The sequence below is a fragment of the Erinaceus europaeus genome, chromosome 16 (genome assembly GCF_950295315.1).
Source record: "Erinaceus europaeus chromosome 16, mEriEur2.1, whole genome shotgun sequence".
NCBI classification, from domain to species: Eukaryota; Metazoa; Chordata; class Mammalia; order Eulipotyphla; family Erinaceidae; genus Erinaceus; species Erinaceus europaeus.
Window position 1 is genome coordinate 69,666,883 of NC_080177.1, and position 20,911 is coordinate 69,687,793.

General features: G+C 52.8%; 1 protein-coding gene across 1 annotated transcript; it reads left to right on the plus strand.

The window, feature by feature from the left end:
• The first annotated feature begins 6,437 nt into the window (after positions 1–6,437).
• AJUBA (ajuba LIM protein) lies at positions 6,438–19,402 on the plus strand. Its single transcript, XM_007536700.3, has 8 exons — positions 6,438–7,727; positions 10,067–10,168; positions 14,886–14,953; positions 15,055–15,117; positions 16,466–16,596; positions 16,690–16,741; positions 17,346–17,414; positions 17,853–19,402. The coding sequence occupies exons 1-8, from the start codon at positions 6,692–6,694 to the stop codon at positions 17,976–17,978; spliced, it is 1,647 nt and encodes a 548-aa protein (XP_007536762.1). The 5' UTR covers positions 6,438–6,691; the 3' UTR covers positions 17,979–19,402.
• Positions 19,403–20,911: the final 1,509 nt, after the last annotated feature.

The window sequence follows — 20,911 nt, forward strand, 5'->3', positions numbered from 1 at the left end:
GAACCAGAGGGTCATTCTGGTGCCTGTGGTGCTGAGGATCGATCGGACTCTGGGCGGCGCGCTTGAGAGTCCGAGGCTTTTATGCATACCACTGCTTCCCAGAATGTGATAGTTCTGTTTTTTATTTATTCAATGCTTTATTTACCTTTTTCCTTTTCAAGAGCGTGAAAGAGGGTGGGGGTAGATAGTATAATGGTTCTGTAAACAGACTCTCAGCCATGAGGCTCCAAAGTCTCAGATTCAATCCCCTGCACCACCATAAGCCAGAGCTGAGCAGTGTTCTGGGGACAGAGAGAGAGAGAGAGAGCACAGCAGTGAAACTTCCTTTAATGCAGTGGGGGCTGGGATCAAACTTGGGTTGTGTACATGATAAAGTAACACACTGTCCATACCAACGGAACCTAATGGATTCTTGCTCAAGTTACTTTATTTTAATTGGGGGCAATTAATGGTTCCTAGTAAATACGGTTGCTGGTACATGGATAAAATCTTTCCGTTTTCTGCAGAATACTCTCACTCCCAGCCTAGGTCCTCCTCCACCATCAGGCACTGGTCACCCCTTCCCTCCACTAGAGTTCTTTGGTGCAATACACCAATATGTTATTTATTTTTAATGAAAGACACAGAGAAAGAGAGAGAATTCAGAGCTTCAGGCACGAAAGTTGTTTGCGTAACAGCTGTCTCCCCAGCAGATTTTTTTTTAATATTTATTTTATTTATTTATTCCCTTTTGTTGCCCTTGTTGTTTTATTGTTGTAGTTATTATTGTTGTTGTCGTTGTTGGATAGGACAGAGAGAAATGGAGAGAGGAGGGGAAGACAGAGAGGAGGAGAGAAAGATAGACACCTGCAGACCTGCTTCAGCGCCTGTGAAGCGACTCCCCTGCAGGTGGGGAGCCGGGGTTCGAACCGGGATCCTTATGCTGGTCCTTGTGCTTTGCGCCACCTGCGCTTAACCCGCTGCGCTACAGCCCGACTCCCTCCCCAGCACATTTTATCTTTTAGTTTATTGGATAGAGACAGAGAGAAATCAAGGGAAAAGGGGGAGATAGACACCTGTGACATTGCTTTACAGTTCATGAAGCTTTCCCTCTGCAGCTGGGGACCAGAGACTTGAACCCAGGTCCTTGGTCATGATAATATGTACACTCAAGCGAGTATGCACTGCCCAGCCCCACAGCCGATGTTTCTTTTTTTCTTTTCTTTTTTATGTTTTCTTTTACTTATTTTTTCCCCTTCTATTTTCTCCAACAGGACAGAGAAATTGAGAGGGAAGGGGTAGAGAGAGAGAAAAAAGACAAGAGACCTGCAGACCTGCTTCACCACTCGTGAAGCGTCTCTGCTGCAGGTGGGGAGTGGGAACCCCAACCCCCTTGCTCGGGTCCTTGCGCTTAACCAGCTGTGCTGCCACCAGGCCCCGTATTTTACTCACTTCACATGGAAGAAAGTCTCACATCACATGCAGAGAGGAAACCAGTTTAGCTCTTGCTCCAGCTGCCACTACTGTGTTTTAGAAGAACCAGTATCAGATGGATTGGAGATGGAGTTGGGAAGATAGGACAACTCCACAGATTTTCCTGCTTGAACCTCTGAGGTTCCAGGTTCGATCTTTGCCACCACCATAAGCCGGAGCTGAGCAAAGTGCTGAAGGAAAGGGGTCCTGCCTCCAGGCCAGGCTGTTTAGTACTGTGAGCTCCAAAGGCCCGTGTTCCCCTCCTCCCTCACTTTGTCTCTGCCCCCCTGGTGTCCCTGAAAGCACAGGCTGCTGAGTCCAGTTGTGCCCACTGCTACCAACACCAGCCCAGAGGTGAGTTTCCTGTAATTACTGCTCAGCTTCTCACGAGATTTATTCTCCCAGGGGCCAGGCGGTGGCACACCTGGTTAAACACACACATTACAGTGTGCAAGGACCCAAAAATGGAGAGAGGAGGGGAAGACAGAGAGGGGAGAGAAAGACAGACACCTGTAGACCTGCTTCACTGCTTGTGAAGTGACTCCCCTGGAGGTGGGGATCTGGGGGCTCGAACCAGGATCCTTACTCTGGTCCTTGTGCTTTGCACCACCTGTGCTTAACACACTGTGCTACCGCCTGGCTAGCTATTATGATTTTAAAAAATTTTTTTATTTATAAAAAGGAAACATTTACAAAATCATAGGATAAGAGGGTACAACTTCACACAATTCCCACCACCAGACCTCCGTATCCCATCCCCTCCCCTGATGGCTTTCCTATTCTTTAACCCTCCGGGAGTATAGACCCAGGGTCATTGTGGGATGCAGAAGGTGGAAGGTCTGGCTTCTGTAATTGCTTCCCCGCTGAACATGGGTGTTGACAGGTCCATCCATACTCCCATCCTGTCTCTCTCTTTCCCTAGTGGGGAAGGGCTCTGGGGAAGCGGAGCTCCAAGGCACATTGGTGGGGTTGTCTGTCCAGGGAAGTCTGGTCGCATCCTGCTGGCATCTGGAACCTGGTGGCTGAAAAGAAAGTTAACATACAAAGCCCAACAAATTGTTGAACACACATACACACACACACACATTTTTTTTTTTAAAAAAAGATATCCCACATTTGATATCCAGACCAGAAACAGCCACAGCTAAAAAAGTGCTGGGAGGGGGGGAGTTACTCATCTACACCAAAGATAAGCCAGAGCTGAGCAATACTGTAGTAAAAAAATAAAAATAAAAATTTTGACTAAGGAAGTTGGGCAGTAACGCAGCGGGTTAAGCGCAGGTGGCCCAAAGCGCACTGACTGGCGAAAGGATTCCAGTTGGAGACCCAATTCCCCACCTGCAGGGGAGTCGCTTCACAATCAGTGAAGCAGGTCTGCAGGTGTCTATCTTTCTCTCCCCCTCTGTCTTCCCCTCCTCTCTCCATTTCTGTCCTATTCAACAACGAAGACATCAATAACAACAACAATAAAAACAAGGGCAACGAAAGAGAATAAATATTTTTTTTAATTTTTGACTAAAGCACATAAACTTGCAAACTAAAAAGGTAACCACTCTCTTGGCCTTTGTGAGAACTTTGGCAGTTATGTGGGCGTTCAGAACTTTGATGGAGAGTGTGGGGACTTACACACACCAGGTGTAGGTGTGAAATTATACCTCTGAAATCTTATAATTTTGTAGGATCTTGTAAAGTTACTAATAAAAATGAAAAAATACAGTTTTTCTATGAAACTATACTTTTTGCAGTACTATCATTTTTATTTCATGCTTATTAGTACATTATTAATATTATCATTTTAAATATTTATTTATTCATTCATGAGAGAAAGGAGAAGAGAGAGAAGCAGAGCATCTTTGGTATATGTGATGCTGGGTCTCAAGAAACTATACTTTTAACTTAATCAACCATCTTCACCCAGAAGAGCAAAAATTCCAACTATTAGCCCTTTGTCTGTTCAGATTTTTTTTATTCTTTACTTTATTTTTATGTATTTATTAGATAGAGACAGAGAAATTGAGAGGGGAGTGAAAGGTACACATTTATTTTTTATTTTATTTTTAAAATATTTATTCCCTTTTGTTGCCCTTGTTGTTTTATTGTTGTAGTTATTATTGTTGTCATTGTTGGATAGGACAGAGAGAAATGGAGAGAGGAGGGGGAAGACCGAGAGGGGGAGAGAAAGACAGACACCTGCAGACGACCTGCTTCACCACTTTTTTTTTTTTTATTTATTAAAGAAAGGATTAATTAACAAAACCATAGGGTAGGAGGGGTACAACTCCACACAATTCCCACCGCCCAATCTCCACCCACCCCCTCCCCCGATAGCTTTCCCATTCTCTATCCCTCTGGGAGCATGGACCCAGGGTCATTGTGGGTTGCAGAAGGTAGAAGGTCTGGCTTCTGTAATTGCTTCCTCGCTGAACATGGGCGTTGACTGGTCGGTCCATACTCCCAGTCTGCCTCTCTCTTTCCCTAGTAGGATGGGTCTCTGGGGAAGCTGAGCTCCAGGACACATTGGCTGCTTTACCACTTGTGAAGCGACTCCCCCTGCAGGTGGGGAGCCAGAGCTCCAACCAGGGTCCTTATGCCAGTCCTTGCGCTTTGGGCCACCTGCGCTTAACCCGCTGCGCTACAGCCTGACTCCCCACACATTTATTTTTTTAATATATTATTTATTAATGAGGGAGATAGGAAGATAGAACCAAATCATCACTCTGGTACATGTGCTACCACGGACTGAATTCAGGACCTCATGCTTGACAATCCAATCTTTTTTAAAAAAAATATTTATTTTCCCTTTTGTTGCGCTTGTTCCTTTTTGTTGTAGTTATTTTTGATGTCGTCATTGTTGGCTAGGATAGAGAGAAATGGAGAGAGGAGGAGAGAAAGATAGACACCTGCAGACCTGCTTCACTTGTGAAGCGAGTCCCCTGCAGGTGGGGAGCCGGGGGCTGGAACCGGGATCCTTACGCTGGTCTTTGCGCTTGGCGCCACGTGCGCTTAACCCGCTGCGATACCGCCTGACTCCCGCGAATCCAGTCCTTTATCCACTGTGCCACCTCCCGGATCACTAAATTTATTATTAGTAGTATTATTTTACCAGAGTACTGTTCAGCTCTGGCTTATGGTAGTGCTGGGGATTGAACCTAGGAGCTTGGAGCCTCAGGCATACCAAAATTTTTTTGCATAACTATTATGCTATGTACCACCGAGCCCCACCTCCCACCCCATCCCTCAGTTATTCTGGATATAAATAATTGGGAGGAGGAATTAGGGTTCTCTTTTTCCCCTGAGGAGAGAGGTGAGGAGAGAGTTTTATTGTTAATTCTGAAGAAACTGCTTCCAGCACTAGCAATAACTTAATAGCTGCTCACCTCTCTACAGCTCAGTCCTCACTGCCTCCTTCAGTTTGATAGTAAGGAGCCTGTCTTCTAGATCAGAGAAGAGCTTTAAGCCTGAGGGGAGGTGGGAGGAAGACAGAGAAGCTACTTCCTGGGGAGAAGAGGTCAGACAGACAAGATTGCTAGGACAAAGAAGCCAAACTCTTTGTGCCAAATTAATTTCCCCAAAAACATTAACCTCCCTTCCTTCCCTATCCCCCAAAGCTATACTAAGATTATAAAAGTGTTCAAGATGTGGAGATGAAAATGTTATGCATAGCTTGTTTGCATCTACTTTTCATACACATTTACTATCCAAATACACAGGAGTCATTTTCTTTCTCCATGCCGCTTGCCCCTAAGGTGCTAGTCTGGGCAAAAACCAGTTGACTGTCATTTAATTAGCTCTGTTCAGTTTCAACCAATTTTTTTTAATTTTTTTTTTTTTTTTTTTTTTTTACCACCAGAGCACTGCTCAATTTATGGTGGTGCCAGGGATTGAACCTGGGACCTCAGAGCCTCAGGCATGAAAGTCTGTTGCATAAGCATTGTGCTGTCTCACTGGCCCCTTTTACGCCTGATCCTTTCAGTGTGGCCAGTGCCAGCCTCTTTTCCTTTCCCACCCTGATCATTTCATTTTCATCTTCTGTCTCTCCTACATGACATGGAATCCTCCAAGTTTAGACTTGCTCTTCATTGTCAGTCTACCCTGGGCTGACCAGAGGCGACATGTTCCTTAGCCCTGAAACCAGGCCTCCTATCCCGTCCGCCACTGGAAACATTAGCTAAGAATTCTCATTTCCCAACACCAGGGGTGTGTGTCTATCCCTCTAGCTGATCTGTCCTCCTCTTTTCCAGAGACACCAAAGCCCCTGCCGGTCACAGGGCCTTGGGCTCAGAAAGTGGTGGGTTTTTTGTTTGTTTGTATTTTAATTTTCCCCAGCTATCTGCCCGTCTCTCATTCCCTGCAGACTTGCACACACCTTTGCCGGCGTCTAGCCATCCTCCCAGTCTTCGCACACCACGGTCCCCTCTGCCCCGGCTGGCTCGCCCTTCCTAGCGCGACTAGTCTTTCACCACCTCTCTCTCTCTCTCTCTGTCTCTGTCTCTGTCTCTCTCTCCCTTTGGGCTTCCGCGTCTTTCTGCGCCCCTTACAGTCTCATCTCTCGCTCTCTTCCTGTAGCTGCCTCACTCCTTTTGCAGCAGCCTCTCTGCGGGTCCCCACACGAGGGACAGAGTCAGGGTGTCGGCTCAGGACACGCCTCCGGTCCCCGGTGCCCAGCCGTTCATCGCGCGGTGCCCCTCCGCGCATTCCGGCTGCAGACAATGAGGCCGCGCCCCTCCCCCTGGCCCCCTGCCCGGGTCCTGGCGGGGTGACTGTGGCCGTCGGGGCCGCCCCCCGCTCTCGGCGCCGGGGTAGGTGGCCCTCCACCTGCAGGGCAGCGGCCCTCCCCGCCGGCCGCGCGGCCCAGATCCCTGCGCAGACGCCCGGAGCCTCTCGCAAGCGGCGCTCCGCCCTCCGGGAAAGTAGATCCGGCCGGACAGACAAAAGTTTGCGAGAGAAGTTCGCCGGGTGCTGAGTGTGAGCGCGAGGGGGCGGGGGCCGGCCGGGCCGGGGACGCGTGAGCCCGCAGCCCCGCAGAGCCCAGCCGACAGCCGCGGCCCGCGCGGCCCCGCTCGGCGCCCGGGGCGCGGGGTGGGGGGACCCAGCCCCTCTCGCCGGGGGATGCTGGGGGCTGCCTGGCGCCGGGCATCCGGGCCGCCCTCCACACCCCCGTGCCGCCCCTGTGCCCGCGGGGGCCCGCGACGAGAAGCGGGGCCCCAGGTGCTGCGCGGCGCCGGGCGGGCAGCGGGGCATGGAGCGCCTGGGGGAGAAGGCCAGTCGCCTGCTGGAGAAGCTCAGGCTCTCGGACTCCGGCAGCGCCAAGTTCGGCCGCAGGAAGGGTGAATCGAGCCGGTCTGGGGCTGATGGCACGGCCGGGCCGAGCAAGGGGCGCCTGAGTGGTTTGGGGGCACCCAGGAAGTCAGGGCCCCGCGGAGCCGCTGGGGGCCCCGGGGACGAGCCCTTGGAGCCGGCCCGAGAGCCAGGCCCCCTGGACGCCGAGCGGAACCCGCGCGGCTCCTTTGAGGCGCAGCGCTATGAAGGCTCCTTTGCCGGGGGGCTGCCTCCCGCCCGGGCGTTGCCTCTACCTCAGTCACTGCCCCCCGACTTTCGGCTGGAGCCCTCGGCCCCGGCCTTGAGCCCTCGCTCCAGCTTCGCGAGCAGCTCGGCCAGCGACGCGAGCAAGCCGTCTAGCCCCCGGGGCAGCCTGCTCCTGGACGGGGCGGGGGGCGGCGGGGCCGGAGGGAGCCGGCCCTGCAGCAACCGGACCAGCGGCATCAGCATGGGCTACGACCAGCGCCACGGCAGCCCCCTGCCCGCCGGGCCGTGCCTGTTCGGGCCCCCCCTGGCCGGGGTCCCGGCGGGCTACTCCCCCGGAGGGGTGCCGTCCGCCTACCCGGAGCTCCACGCCGCCCTGGACCGACTGTGCGCGCACCGCCCCGCGGGCTTCGGCTGCCAGGAGAGCCGACACTCGTACCCGCCGGCCCTGGGCAGCCCGGGAACCCTGGCCGGAGCCGCGGTGGGAGCGGCGGGGCCCCTGGAGAGACGCGGGGCGCAGCCCGGACGACACTCGGTCACGGGCTACGGGGACTGCGCGGCGGGCGCCCGCTACCAGGACGAGCTGAGCGCGCTGCTGCGCCTGGCAGGGGGCGCGGGCGGGCGAGAAGCCGGCGCGCGCGGGGAGCCCTCGGGGATTGAGCCGTCGGGCCTGGAGGAGCCGCAGGGCGCGTTCGTCCCGGAGGCCGCCCGGGCCCGGCTGCGGGAGCCAGAGGCCAGAGAGGACTATTTCGGTGAGTGGGAGCGGCGGGGAGGGCCCGGCGCCGGGATGGGGGGCAAGAGGGCGCGGGACAGGACCGGGGATTCTCTCCCGTCTGGGACCCCCCTATTCTGTGCGTGCCAAGCCCCCGGCCCCCCCAGCGCTGTGTGAGCCCCAATTCCTTGAGCTTTCCAGCTTGTGCCTGGGGCGGCGGGAGACTTGGGAGGGAGGGACGGGGCGCACCCCGACACCGCGCCCCCCCGCCGCCCGGCCGAGCCGCCGAGCCCCTGCAGGCTGCAGCGCGCCGCGCCCCCACCCGGCCCGGCTCCACCCGCAGGAATTCGGGGAATGCGCGGGTGGGGGGATGGCGGGCGCGCCGCGTGCGTGCCGGCTCCTGCCTGGGCGCCCCAGGTGCCCGCGGGCGGGGCGCAGCCTCGGGGCCGGGGGGGGGGGGGGGGGGCACCTTCCAGCACGCGCGGGGCCGGGCCGGGCCGGGCCAGGCGGGGGACGAAGGATAGCCCGGCCCGGCCCGGCCTGGGAAGCGGGGCCCCTAGGCCGCCTCGCCCCCGACCCTGCCCGCCTGGTGCGTGGGCAGCCAAGCGGAGACCCAGCCGCGTCAGGCGCATTTCCCCATTCTCCGGAAGTCTGGGCTGGGCCACAGCCACACTGTGGACCACACTGACCTGTGTGACTGTTAGGAAGCTCGCCTTCAGTTCACCTGCTCAAAAGTCAGGCTCCAAGAAGCCCCTTGTCACCTGGTCGCTGCCCCCACCCCCCAACTTGAAGGATGACTAATAGTCTGTCTCAGTTATGGGGCAGATTAGGGTGTTGAATGATCCTTGAACTGAAATATATGTATGTATATATACATACATATGTATTTATTTCACTGTGACAGGCAGTATAGAGAGAAGTGGAGGGCTTCTCCACCTCCTGGGCTGTGGGCCTCCTGAGTTGTTCAGGCCTCTCCAGCGCACCACCTGCGGTGCTCCATATTCTCAGACTTTTGGGAAAGACAGGTTGGAAAGAAGCTTCTTGAGCAGGGCTGCAGGCTGCAAGGACCAATTCAACCCCTTCCCATCAGAAAAGCCTAGAGCTTTGTCAGGAGAAGCTAAGTGACAACTGTTCTCAGCAGTGTCCTTTTTGAGGCCTGGGAGCAGTGGTTGTTGGAAGGAAGAAGTCTCTTTAAACACCAGAGTCGGAAGGAAGTCGGTGCTGTGAGGAAGGGCCTTAGTGTAGATGCGCTGGGCTGGTGGAGGTGAGGTGGACATGCCTGAGCAGTCTGTCCCTATGTCCTCACAGCATCCGGGGCTCCTACAAGCCCTTTGGCTGGCAAATCAGGTTCGTCTCCCCGTAGGTGGGAGGCCACAGGTTGGCCCTGAGGTGGTAGCCTGTGCTCCCTGGGGTCAGGCTGCCTCCTCCACCAGCACCCCCAGCTTGACTGTGCCCTCCCACTGCTGGCCTAGGAGGGGCCCTCTGCCTTGGCTCCAGCTTTGCCCAGCTGCCAGGGGGTGGGAGCAGGACAGGCCTGGGCTCATCCGAGGCTGCAGCTGCTGCGCGGGCTCCCAAGCCCCTGGGCAGAGGCCGGGATGGGCCCCAACAGGCAGGGAGCGTGGCAGCCTGCCGAGGGGGAGAGGTGGGGCTGGGCGAGGCAAGCCCGTTGGGATCTGCTCTCCAGAGACAGGCCCTGGCCCTCACTCATGGTCCTGGAATTGGGGAGTGGAGGGAAGGAAGGACACACCCAGGAAAAGCGGCTGCTGGAGCCAGGTGGATGTACTTGTAGGGGGGTGGGGGTGGCATAAGGGAAGAAAGAAAGCAGTTCCACTCTGGCCCACGGCCGAAGTTGGCAGGGAGACTCTGGGGGTTATGCCCACCCTTGTCCCAGGAGCACAGCCTGCGCTAGCAGCCACCGCCCACAGGACCTGCTCATGCAGTAGCCTACATGGGCCCTCTGTGCGGCCACGTCCTCCTTTTGCCCCGGTGTACAGCAAGGCCCCTCCAACGTCCACTCTGCACGTGCACTGAGGTCCTTGTTCCCTCCTCCAGCCTGGCATGCGCCCTGTAGGATGCTCACTCCTGCCTCCTGAGAGAGCCTCAGGGGATGCCACAGGGACCCTTCTCAACAGAAGGGAAACCCCAGAAAGCCAGGAGATGACTCTGTACTCTCCAGTCTCCTGCAGTATTTTCACGAGGCAGGCGCAAAATAAATGCCTAGGAATATCTGTTGGTTGATCAGTAAACAAGAATGGATCTGCCCAGCCAAGGCCTTGCTGCCTCCCATTTCTTATTACCCTGAGGAGAGCCTATTAAAGGCAGGTTGGGACTGGTGGTCCTGAAAGATGGAGGATCCGACAGCCCCATCTCTCCCCGCAGGCACCTGTATCAAGTGCAACAAAGGCATCTACGGGCAAAGCAATGCCTGCCAGGCCCTGGACAGCCTCTACCATACCCAGTGCTTTGTGTGCTGCTCCTGTGGTGAGTGCAGCCCCAGCCTCCAGGACCCTGCCCCCACACACACACACACACTGCGAGGGGGGGGCAGGGACATAGCCTAAGTCTCTTCATCTGCGCACAGAGCAGCTGGGCCCAGCGTGTGCCCTCTGTCTGCCCACAGAGCCCTACCTTCCCTCCTCTGGTCTACCTGCTTCCCCAACCCCCAGCCAACGACTTTCCTCCCCTCTGTTCCTCCCTTTCTCCTGCCTCCCTTCCTGCCCAGCCTGGACTCCAGCCCTGCAGGCCGCTATCCTCCTCCTCCTCCTCCTCCTCCTCCAGTCTCTCCTTGGTGGGGTTTGGTCTTGGGCAGCCTGGGTTGCCCGGGGCGACAGTGAAAGACTGGAATGCATGGGGGGGCTGGGCTGTGGGAGTGGGAAGCCAGGGAGGGGGGGTTTCTCTTGGCTGGTCAGAGTTCAGCCACCTCGCCAGAGTGCAGGCCACCAGGCCATGCCAAGCTGATGACATCACGCTCCAGGAATGCCCACTGCTGTTAGCTCAGGAGGCCCGCCTGGAGGGGGGGACTCCCAGCACCCTCCACTCCCCAGCCCTGCCCTCACCTCCCTCAGCACTGCCTGCCCACTCTGATTCCTTTGCTAAACCTTTAATCTCCTGTCTCTGCCTGTCTGACTCCAGATTTGGCTTTTCTTTCCCTCCCCAGCTTCTGCCTGGCTCTTTTGAGTTCTCTCTGTCCATCTATCTTTGTATCTACAGGGCCTCAGTTAGGTGCGTTTCTTTCCCTCGTGATACCCTGGTCTCAGGAGTTTCTGTGCAGACTTCTCTAAACACTGAAGAGCTAGTGGTGGGCACAAGTGGGAATAGCCCATCCACCCCTTCCCCCGCCCAGCTCTGTCCTCCCCAGTCCAGCGATGTGGACACCAGGGAACAGCTCCTGGTGCAGATCATGGGGGAATGAACCTGCCTTGTCTACTCACAGAAGGTCCTGGGCCACCTCAGACCCTGGATTCTGGGTTCCTGCAAGCTTAGGGAAGCGATCTAATGCATCAGGGAAGGGTCACTCCAGCTCACCCTGCCCTCCAGAGTCTCTCCCTGGAAGGAGCGTGTGCTCAGGCAAAGGGCTCCTAGGCAGCCCATGTGCCCTGCTCATCTCTCTCATCAGTAAATAAATCTTTTGGGCTCTGTTTTCCCCCCTTTTAACTTAAAGTAGAAAGAGGGAGACAGTGCCCTACCTGGCTGAGAGCATATGTTACCATGTGCAAGGACCCAGGCTTGAACCCCCGCTCCCCACCTGCAGGGGGTAAGCTTCACGAGCAGTGAAGCAAGTACTGTAGGTGTGTCTCTATCTTTCTCACCCCTCCCCTCTCAATTCTCTGTCCTATTAAAAAAATAAACGGGGGGGGGGGAGTCTTTGTCCAAGGATGTTGGGTCTTGTCAAATTGGGTGCTAGGGAAAAAGAAGGGGGTGGGGGAGACAAAGAAGAGAGCTTTCCAGCAGCTACCAAGCATGGTGTGCCATGTGGTGCTAGGGGCAAGAACTCAGATCCTTGCATATGGTACAGAAAATGCTGTATCAGAGGAACTATCTCCCATCCCCAAGAAATAAACAAAGAGGGGTGGAGGTGGGGCCTGGTAGAACACAGGACTTGCATGCCTGAGGCTCCTGGTTAGATCCCCAGTGCCAAACGTACAGAGTAGTTCTCTTGCTTCTCTCTCTTGTTTTTTTTTTTTTTTAAGATTTTATTTATTTATTAATGAGAAAGACAGGAGAGAGAAAGAACCAGACATTCCTCCGGTACATGTGCTGCCAGGGATTGAACTCAGGACCTCATGCTTGAGAGTCTAGTGCTTTAGCTACTGTGCCACCTCCCGGACCATGCTCCTCTCTCCTGTAAAACTCTATCTCAAAGTAAATAAATAAAGTAAATGTTGTGGCCTGGGAGGTAACACAATGGATAAAGCACTGGATTCTCTTAAATAAATATTTGTTAAAAAATTTTAATGAAAGACCAGATAGGGATCAACTCAGTCTTATGGTGGTGCTGGGGATTGAACCTGGGAGCTCAGAGCCTCAGGCATGAAAGCCTTTTGCATAATAATTATGCTGACTCCCCAGCCCAGTATTGGTCCTGAGTCTTAGCCCCCACCCCCAACATCTCATTTGTCAGAGAGATGGTTCCAAATCTCTTTCTCAATAAATTAATTAACGGGGGTTGGGCAGTAGTGCAGAGGGTTAAGCAGATATGGCGCAAAGCTTAAGGGTTGGTGGAAGGATCCCGGTTTGAGTCCCCAGCTTCCCACCTGTAGGGGGTCACTTCACAAATCGTGAAACAGGTCTGCAGGTGTCTATCTTTCCTCCTCTGTTTTCCCCTCCTCTCTCGATTTCTCTCTGTCCTATCCAACAACAACAGTTATGACAACAATAATAACTACAACAAGGGCAACAAAATGGGAAATATAGCCTCTAGGAGCAGTGGATTCGTAGTGCAGGCACCGAGCCCCAGCAATAACCTTTAGGCAAATAAAATAAAAAATTAGTTAACAGTAACTGCTAGATGGATTGGGGAGACTATATAATGGTTATGCAAAAAAAGATTCTCATCTGAGACATTGTGTTCCCAGGTTCAATCCCCAGCAACTCACCACAAGCCAGAGCTGGCCAGTACACTGGTCTTTCTCTGTGTCTTTCTGTATCTCTCATTAAAATTTAAAAAATATTAAAATAAATTAATATTAGAAGGAAGCCTATTGAGGGAACAGTAGCTGAGGAGAGGGGAATTTGGGAGAGAGGAGACCAAAGGAGATTGGAATTGTCTCACATGGGAGAAGGGCAAGCACTGAAGTCCAGACTTTTTTTTTTTAATGAGTTTTTTATTATCTTTATTTATTTATTGGTTGGAGATTGCCAGACATTGAGATGGAAGGGGAAGATAGAGAAAGACACCTGCAGCCCTGCGTGTGAAGCCTTCCCTCTGCGGGTGGGGACCAGGCACTGGAACCTGGGTCCTTGAACATTGCAACATGTGCGCTCACTCAGGTGCGCCTCCACCTGGTCCTGAAGTCTATATATTTTTTTATTTTTATTTTATTATTACCAGAGCACTGCTAAACATCTGGTTTGATGGTGGTGCTGGGGATTGAACCTGGGACCTTTGGTGCCTCAGGCATGGAAGTCTTGTTGAATAACCACTGTGCCCAGTGAAGTCCAGATTTAAATACTTCAGGGGGGGTGGCCGTACCAGTTAAGCACACATAGTACGAAGCGCAAGGATCCCAGTTCGAGCCCCTGGCTCCCCACCTGCAGGAGGGTCGCTTCACAAGCGGTAAAACAGGTCTGCAGGTGTCTACCTTTCTCTCCCCTTCTCTACCTTCCCTATCCCTATCAATTTCTGTCTGTCATATCCAGGAGAAAAAATAATTGAAAAATGGCTGCAAGAACAGTGGATTCATAGTGCAGGTACCAAGCCCCAGCAATGACCCTGGAGGCACATACATACATACATACATACATACATACATACATACATACATCCTGAGCAGCCCAGAGACGGCACAGTGGATAAAGTGTCAGACCCACAAGCATAACGTCCTGAGTTCCATTCCCAGCATCAGCATCTCATGTGCCAGAGTGATGCGGTTCTCTGTCTCTCTTTATCATAAATAAACACATCTTTAAGAATAAAAAATACAGAGCTGGTAGGTGGTGCCGCGGGTTAAGCGCACATGCGCAAAGCGCAAGGACTGGGTAAGGATTCTGGTTCAAACCCCAGGCTCCTCACCTGCAGGGGAGCTGCTTCACAGGCAGTGAAGCAAGTCTGCAGGTGTCTATCTTTCTCACCCCCTCTCTGTCTTCCCCTCCTCTCTCCATTTCTTTATGTCCTATCCAATAACAACAATAATAAACAACAAGGGTAACAGAAAAAGAAAGAAAAAAAAGTCTCCAGGAGCAGTGGATTTGAAGTGCAGGCACCGAGTTCAAGTGATAACCCTGGAGGCAAAATAAATAAATCAATCAATAAATAGGGTGGGATAGCATAATGGTTATGCAAAGAGACTATTTTTCTCTTCCTGCTCTGTCTTCCCCATCTCTCTCAATTTCTCTCTGTCTTATTCAACAACAGTAACAGCAATGACAACAACAATGGAAAAAAGATGGCCACAAGGAAGGGGCCAGGTAGTGGTGCACCTGGCTGAGAGCACATGTTATAATGAGCAAGGGCTCAGGTTCAAGTCCCCGGCCCCCACCTGCAGGAGGAAAGCTTCATGAGTGGTGAAGCAAGACTGCAGGTGTCTCTTTCTCCCTTTCTATCTCCCCCTTCCCTCTTGATTTCTGGCTATCTCTAGCCAATAAATAAAAATAATTAAAATAAAAAAAGGTGGCCACCAGGAGCAGTGGACTCATAGTACAGGCACCAAGCCCCAGCAATAACCCTGGAGGCAAAAAATTAATTGATTAATTAATTAATTAATTTAAAAATACATCATGCAGCAGTCTGAGAGGTAGTACAGTGGATAAACTGTTGGACTCAAGCATGAGGTCCCGGTTAGGATCCTCCACACCAGAATGATGCTCTGTTCTGGTCTTGTTTTCCTCTTTCTCTTATTAGTAAACAAGATCTTTACACACGCACGCACACACACACATACACACACACACCATACAATACTGGAGGTGCAGTGGCCCCAGAACAGAGGAAGCCCAGTGACAGGTCCCAGGTTTAGCTCCAGCCCTTCTCTGCTTCCAGGGCGAACTCTACGCTGCAAGGCTTTCTACAGTGTCAACGGCTCCGTGTACTGTGAGGAGGACTATCTGGTGAGTGAGGTCTTCCCTAGCCTGGCGAGCAGCTCCCTGGGGTTCCACGCTGTAGGTCTTTCTCAGCTTGTAACAGCCTCCGCTGGTCATTTTCTTTCCAGTTTTCAGGGTTTCAGGAGGCAGCTGAGAAATGCTGTGTCTGTGGGCACTTGATTCTGGAGAAGGTAAGCAGAGCGGGTGGACTCTGAGAAGAGGTCGGGGCAGGAGAGCTGGCACCAGATGTTCACCCTTACGCTAGAACAGCTGTTCTGGGTGGCAACCCTCTGCCCAGGGCATCGAGTCTGGGCTCCTGGAATCTGGCTCCTCTCACATCCTACGGGCCCGACCAGGCACTCTCCTGAGCAAGGAGTGTGGGCCACTGGGTCTTAGCCGCCTGCTTACTGAGCTCAGTTAGAATTCAGTTTTCTTTTCCGTGGTAAAGGGGCTGGGTTAGAGCAGGAGTTCTCAGCCCAGCAACGTAGCGGGTCACCAGGCAAAGAATCCTAATGCTTGGGAGATCGGACTCAGGAAGACTTTTGGGGTGGGACCAGGCTCCTACACACGCCCTAGATTCTCTCAGTTTGTAGCTAGGCCTGGGAACCACTGAGTGCAAAGACCTTTTTTTAGATTCATTTATTTTTATTTTATTTTTAAATTATCTTTTATTTATTTATTGGATAGAGACAGCCAGAAAATGAGAGGAAGGGGGATATTGAGAGGGAGAGAGACAGACACCTGCAGCCCTGCTTCACCACTTGTGAAGCTTTCCCCCTGCAGGTGGGGACCTGGGGGCCTGCGCACTGTAAAGTTTACGTTCAGCCAAGTGTGCCATCACCCAGCCCCTAGATTCATTGATTTATAAGAGAGGAAATCACTCTGGTGGGACCAGGGGGTGGTGCACCTGGTAAAGCACACACATAACTGTGCACAAGGACTCAGGTTCAAGCCCCCGGTCCCCACCTGCAGGGGGAAAGCTTCTTAAGTGGTGAGGCAGGGCTGCAGGTGTCTCTCTGTCTCTCTCCCTCTCTATTTCCCCCCTCCCTTTCTCAATTTTTCTGTCTCTATCCAATCATAAATAAACATTTAAAAAAATTTTATATTTTCCCTTTTGTTGCCCTTGTTTTTTATGGTTGTTGTAATTATTGTTACTGATGACATCATTTGTTAGGTAGGACAGAGAGAAATGGAGAGAGGAGGGGCAGATGGGGAGAGAAAGACAAACACCTGCAGACCTGCTTCACCACCTATGAAGCGACCCCCCTGCAGGTGGGGAGCTGGAGGCTCAAACTGGGATCCTTACGCCGGTCTTTGCACTTTGCACCATGTGCGCTTAACCCACTGCACTACCTACCGCCCGACTCCCAATAAACATGGAACCTTATGCTTAAGGGTCCTGATGATTTATCCACTGGGCCACAGCCTTTTTCCAGAAGGGTAGCAGGGGGTTGGATGCAGTGAGTAGAAGCCGCTGGCAGTATGGTAGGGAACGGGGAAGAGAGCTGGGAGACTGATCCTCCTCCATCCCTGAGGCAGATCCTCCAGGCAATGGGGAAGTCCTATCACCCAGGCTGCTTCCGCTGCATCGTTTGCAACAAGTGCCTGGATGGCATCCCCTTCACGGTGGACTTCTCCAACCAGGTGTACTGTGTCACCGACTACCACAAGTGAGTCACTCCTTCCCTGGGGAGGCAGTGTGGCCCTGGGCTCAGGGTGGCCGCACTAGGCTCACCCCGCTTCCCGCCCTCTCTCTCTTTCAGAAACTATGCTCCCAAGTGTGCGGCCTGTGGCCAGCCCATCCTCCCCTCTGAGGTCAGTGTGTCTGGATTCTCCTGCAGGGCAGCCAGTGCCACTGCCTCTGGGGAGGGGACAGGGACACGTGGCCTGGCCTCCCGCAGGAAGCAGTGGTGCTGAGGAATGTCCTCTGCAAAGATTCCCGTGTGACTCTGCTCTCGGGGTCACCACCCTGACCCTAACATCCGGGCCCGGACATGTCTGACAGCTTCCCTGGGCCTGGACCCCATCTCCTCTATCCTCAGCTAGAGGAGGGACTTTGTGGTCAAGGCTACCATATCCCAGACACAGACACGGGCTGGGGAAAGGTGGGAGAGCCCAGAGTGCTGGTAGGATTCGTGCTGGTGTGGTGAGGGCAGGATGCACCGAAGTAGAGAAGCTAGAAACTGCTGAGCAACCGGATGCCAGCAAATCAGTCCTCGGCATAGCCTGTGTGATCTGTGCCAGCTGCCTCTTTCTGGTAGTAGGAGGAGCCCTGAGGCTGAGGGATGGAGTCTTCTCAGAGCAGCACCAGGAAGGGAAGGGGCAATTTCTGCAAAGACCCACTACAAAGAGCCTTTTGGAGGCATCCGTATGGATTTTCCCACTGAGGGTCTATCTTGCTGCTCTCATCATATTTCAGGGCTGTGAGGACATTGTGAGGGTGATTTCCATGGACCGAGATTATCACTTTGAGTGCTACCACTGTGAGGTGAGTGTTTGGGGCCAGGACCTGGAGAAGCTGGGCGGGTGTGTGTCAGGGGGGAGACAATGGACCAGACACTGGGTGTCGGGTTCTAGAACTGACTGCTATAGGGTGGAGCTCCGGGGTTTGGCAGGCCAGGAAGCGCTCTGACCCAGTTCCAGGCTTGTTCTAGCCCTCACAGTACTCTGGTGGGGCCAGGTTGTTGAGTCCTTTCTGCACCTGACTTCTCTAACCAGACTAAAACTAGGAAGTTGTGGCAGCCACTGCAAATGCGAACCTGTCTTTATTATCGCTGTAGCAGCGCCACCTGGTGCCTGGCTGAGGGATTTTTTTTTCCGATTCCTTTGGGGACTCCATTAGGCCCTTGCTTCCAAGTTAGGAGTCTGATGCAGAGCAGAGCAGACACAGTGAAGGTTCCTCAGACTTCGTGCCCTTCCTCCCTAGGACTGCCGGATGCAGCTGAGTGACGAGGAAGGCTGCTGCTGCTTCCCTCTGGATGGGCACTTGCTCTGCCACGGCTGTCACATGCAGCGGCTCAGCACCCGACAGCCCCCTGCCAACTACATCTGAGCCGCAGTCACCACTGCCGCCGTCGCTGCCGATGACAGACCCCTCTGGCCAGCGAGCCCCTCTGAGGTCAGCGGAGGCAAGGAATGTCCTCTCCGAGCCTGACAGAAGAGCCTCTTGGGAAAAGGGTCCCAAGGGCCAGAGAGACCCAAAGATCACAACATTCCAAATGGATTGTGGAGGAGAAGACGTCCGGTTGCGCCGGCATGGGGGTGACTGGCCTCCCCACCACGTGCAGCCTGTGCTGGAGCCGACGCCCAGGCACCGCAGGCTGCCTCATGTGCCTCAAGGGCTGACTTCATGTGTGCCTCCCGTCCATGTGTGCTTGTCCTGTTCTGTTTCTGGATCATGATGTGTGTGGGGGGAGTATCAAGGGAGCCCCTCACTCTTGTACTCCACACGAGAGTGAGTCAGGCGTGAGGTCACCCTGGCTGTCACCACAGTTATCTCGTCTTTACCTGGATGCAGCAGTGGACATGCTGAGCCAGCTCTAGAAATGCTGGGTTATTCCATGAGCACCTTTCTCTGAGAAGGGCGGCCCAGCTTAGAAAGGTGAGGCAGGTTGGGGGGTGGGGGCTGCTGCCGCTTGTACTGCCTGTATCTCAGGGACTCACTCGGACCTGGGGCGGTCAGGTGGGTGCCTGCACTTGGTTTCTGGTGTCAGCTGGAGGAGGTAATGAATTGGTCCCTGGGCATGGAGCTCCAGGCTTGCCCCACTTCCTGCGTGCTCCCCAGCTGACGGGCACGGAGGCCCCCCGGCACAGCCTATGCACACGTGAGCATGTCACACACTCTCTCACTCCCTGCTCAGGTCCTTCCTGCCCTCGTTCCCTAGCAGTAACTCACCCTTCTAGACCTCTGAGATGCAGGATGTTAGCCCCTGTAACCTCCCTCATTCCCCCACCCCCAACACCCAGGTTCTGAGGAGCTGGAGGAGGAAGGCACTGACTTGGCTCTAGCCAGTGGTGTTGATGTTGGTTCACCTAAGGGTAGACTTCTTAAGCCAGTTCCTTGTGGTAAACATTTAGCAGGTCTACCAAATTCTTGCTGACCACTGGGTTATTTTTGGGTTTTGTTGTTGTTGTTTGTTTTTGCCACAGGATTATTGTTGGGGGCTCAGTGCCTGCATCATGAATCCATTGCTGTTCACAACCTGTTTTGTTTTTCTTTTTCTCCTTTCATACGGAAACAAGGGGGAAGAAACACCTTCAGCACTGCCCCACTGCTTGTGACGTCTCCCCTTTCCCTGCACTTGGGGAGGACCTGAGGCTTGAACTCAGGTCCTCACACATAGTAATGTGTGCACTCTACTGTGTGCACCACTGCCCAACCACTGAGGTGTTTTTATCTATTTAGGTGTTCTATCTTTTATTATTATTTTTATTTGTCATGCTTAAGTTTCTAGCAATAAATATAATCGGTGCGGATATTTTGTGTATCTTTGTGTGTATGTCTGTATTTGTATATCTTTACAAAAAAAGATGCCCTGAAAAATGAAACAATTTCAACAAGGGCAACAAAAGGGAATAAATAAATATTAAGAAAAAAATTATTTTAAAAAAATGGAACAATTTTTTTTTTTTTTTTGGTAAAGGCTTCTATGTTTTGGCTAGATGTCTACATTTCTGCTGCTAAAATGACACAGTAGCCTAGGAGGTGGCACAGTGGATAGCGCTGGACTCTCAGGCACGGGCCCTAAGTTTGATCCCTGACATTATATAAACCAGAGTGACGCTCTGCTTCTCTCTCTCTCTCTATCCATCATGAATAAATAAGAGTCCGTGAGAAAGCTCACTTGCATGGTGCACCGCTTTGCCGTGTGTGTGGCCAGGTTTAAGCTTGGCTCCCACTGCTGTAGTCAGTCTCTCTCTGCCTCTAACTACCACTAATAGTTTGAAATGCTCTTGTATCCTCCCCCTCCCCCCACTATAGTCTTTGGTTTGGCCCAGTGATCCTCACACAGGTGATTTCACCACCTGGGACAGTATTCAGATACGCAGAGACAGAGACAGACAGATGGGGAGAGACACCACAGCACCAAGCTTCCCCCAGTGCCTTAGCTCTCCCGTGGGTATGATTATTTTTTTCTTTATTTCAATTTGATGGGACAGAGAGAAACTGAGATGGGAGGGGGAGAGTGACAGAGAAGGGAGACACCTGCAGCACTACTTCACCACTCAAGAAGCTTCCTCACTACAAAAGAGGAGTGGAGGGCTGAACCCAGCTTCCTGCACAGAGGCCGCCATCTAGCCTAGATAGTCCATTTGTTTGTTTTCCTAACCCAGATTCAAGCACAGATCATTCTTTGCATTTAGGTGTTATGCCTTTTTTTTTTAAATAATCTTTTATATTTATTTTCCCATTTGTTACCCTTTTTTATTGTTGTTGTAATTATTGTTGTAGTTATTGATGTCGTTAGGACAGAGAGAAATGGAGAGAGGAGGGAAAGACAGAGAGGGGGAGAGAAAGACACCTGCAGACCTGCTTTACCGCCTGTGAAGCGACTCCCCTGCAGATGGGGAGCTGGGGCTCGAACCACAATCCTTACACTGGTCCTTGTGCTTTGCACCACGTGCACTTAACCTGCTGTGCTACTGCCTGACTCCCCTGGTGCCATTATTTATGTATTTCACCAGCACATCACTCAGCTTGGGTTAATGGCTGTAGCTTGGATTAAATTTGGGACCTCTGAGCTTCAGGCATGAAAGTCTTGTATAATCTTTAAGCTGTCTCCCAGCCCACCATTGTATTCTTCTTTTTTTTTTTTTTCTTTTTCTCCAGGGTTATTGCTGGGCTCGGTGCCTGCACCATGAATCCACCGCTCCTGGAGGCCATTTTTCCCCCTTTTTGTTGCCCTAGTTGTTGCAGCCTCCTTGCGGTTATTATTGCCATTGTTGACGTTGCTTTTTTTGTTGTTGTTGGATAGGACAGAGAGA

What these genes read in the sequence shown, in the direction of transcription:
- AJUBA (XM_007536700.3), top strand. Translation starts at nt 6,692, where the DNA reads ATGGAGCGCCTGGGGGAGAAGGCCAGTCGCCTGCTGGAGAAGCTCAGG. An exon ending in GGCCAGAGAGGACTATTTCG is followed by an intron (nt 7,728 to 10,066) that starts GTGAGTGGGAGC and finishes CTCTCCCCGCAG; the next exon opens with GCACCTGTATCAAGTGCAAC. An exon ending in TTGAGTGCTACCACTGTGAG is followed by an intron (nt 17,415 to 17,852) that starts GTGAGTGTTTGG and finishes CTTCCTCCCTAG; the next exon opens with GACTGCCGGATGCAGCTGAG.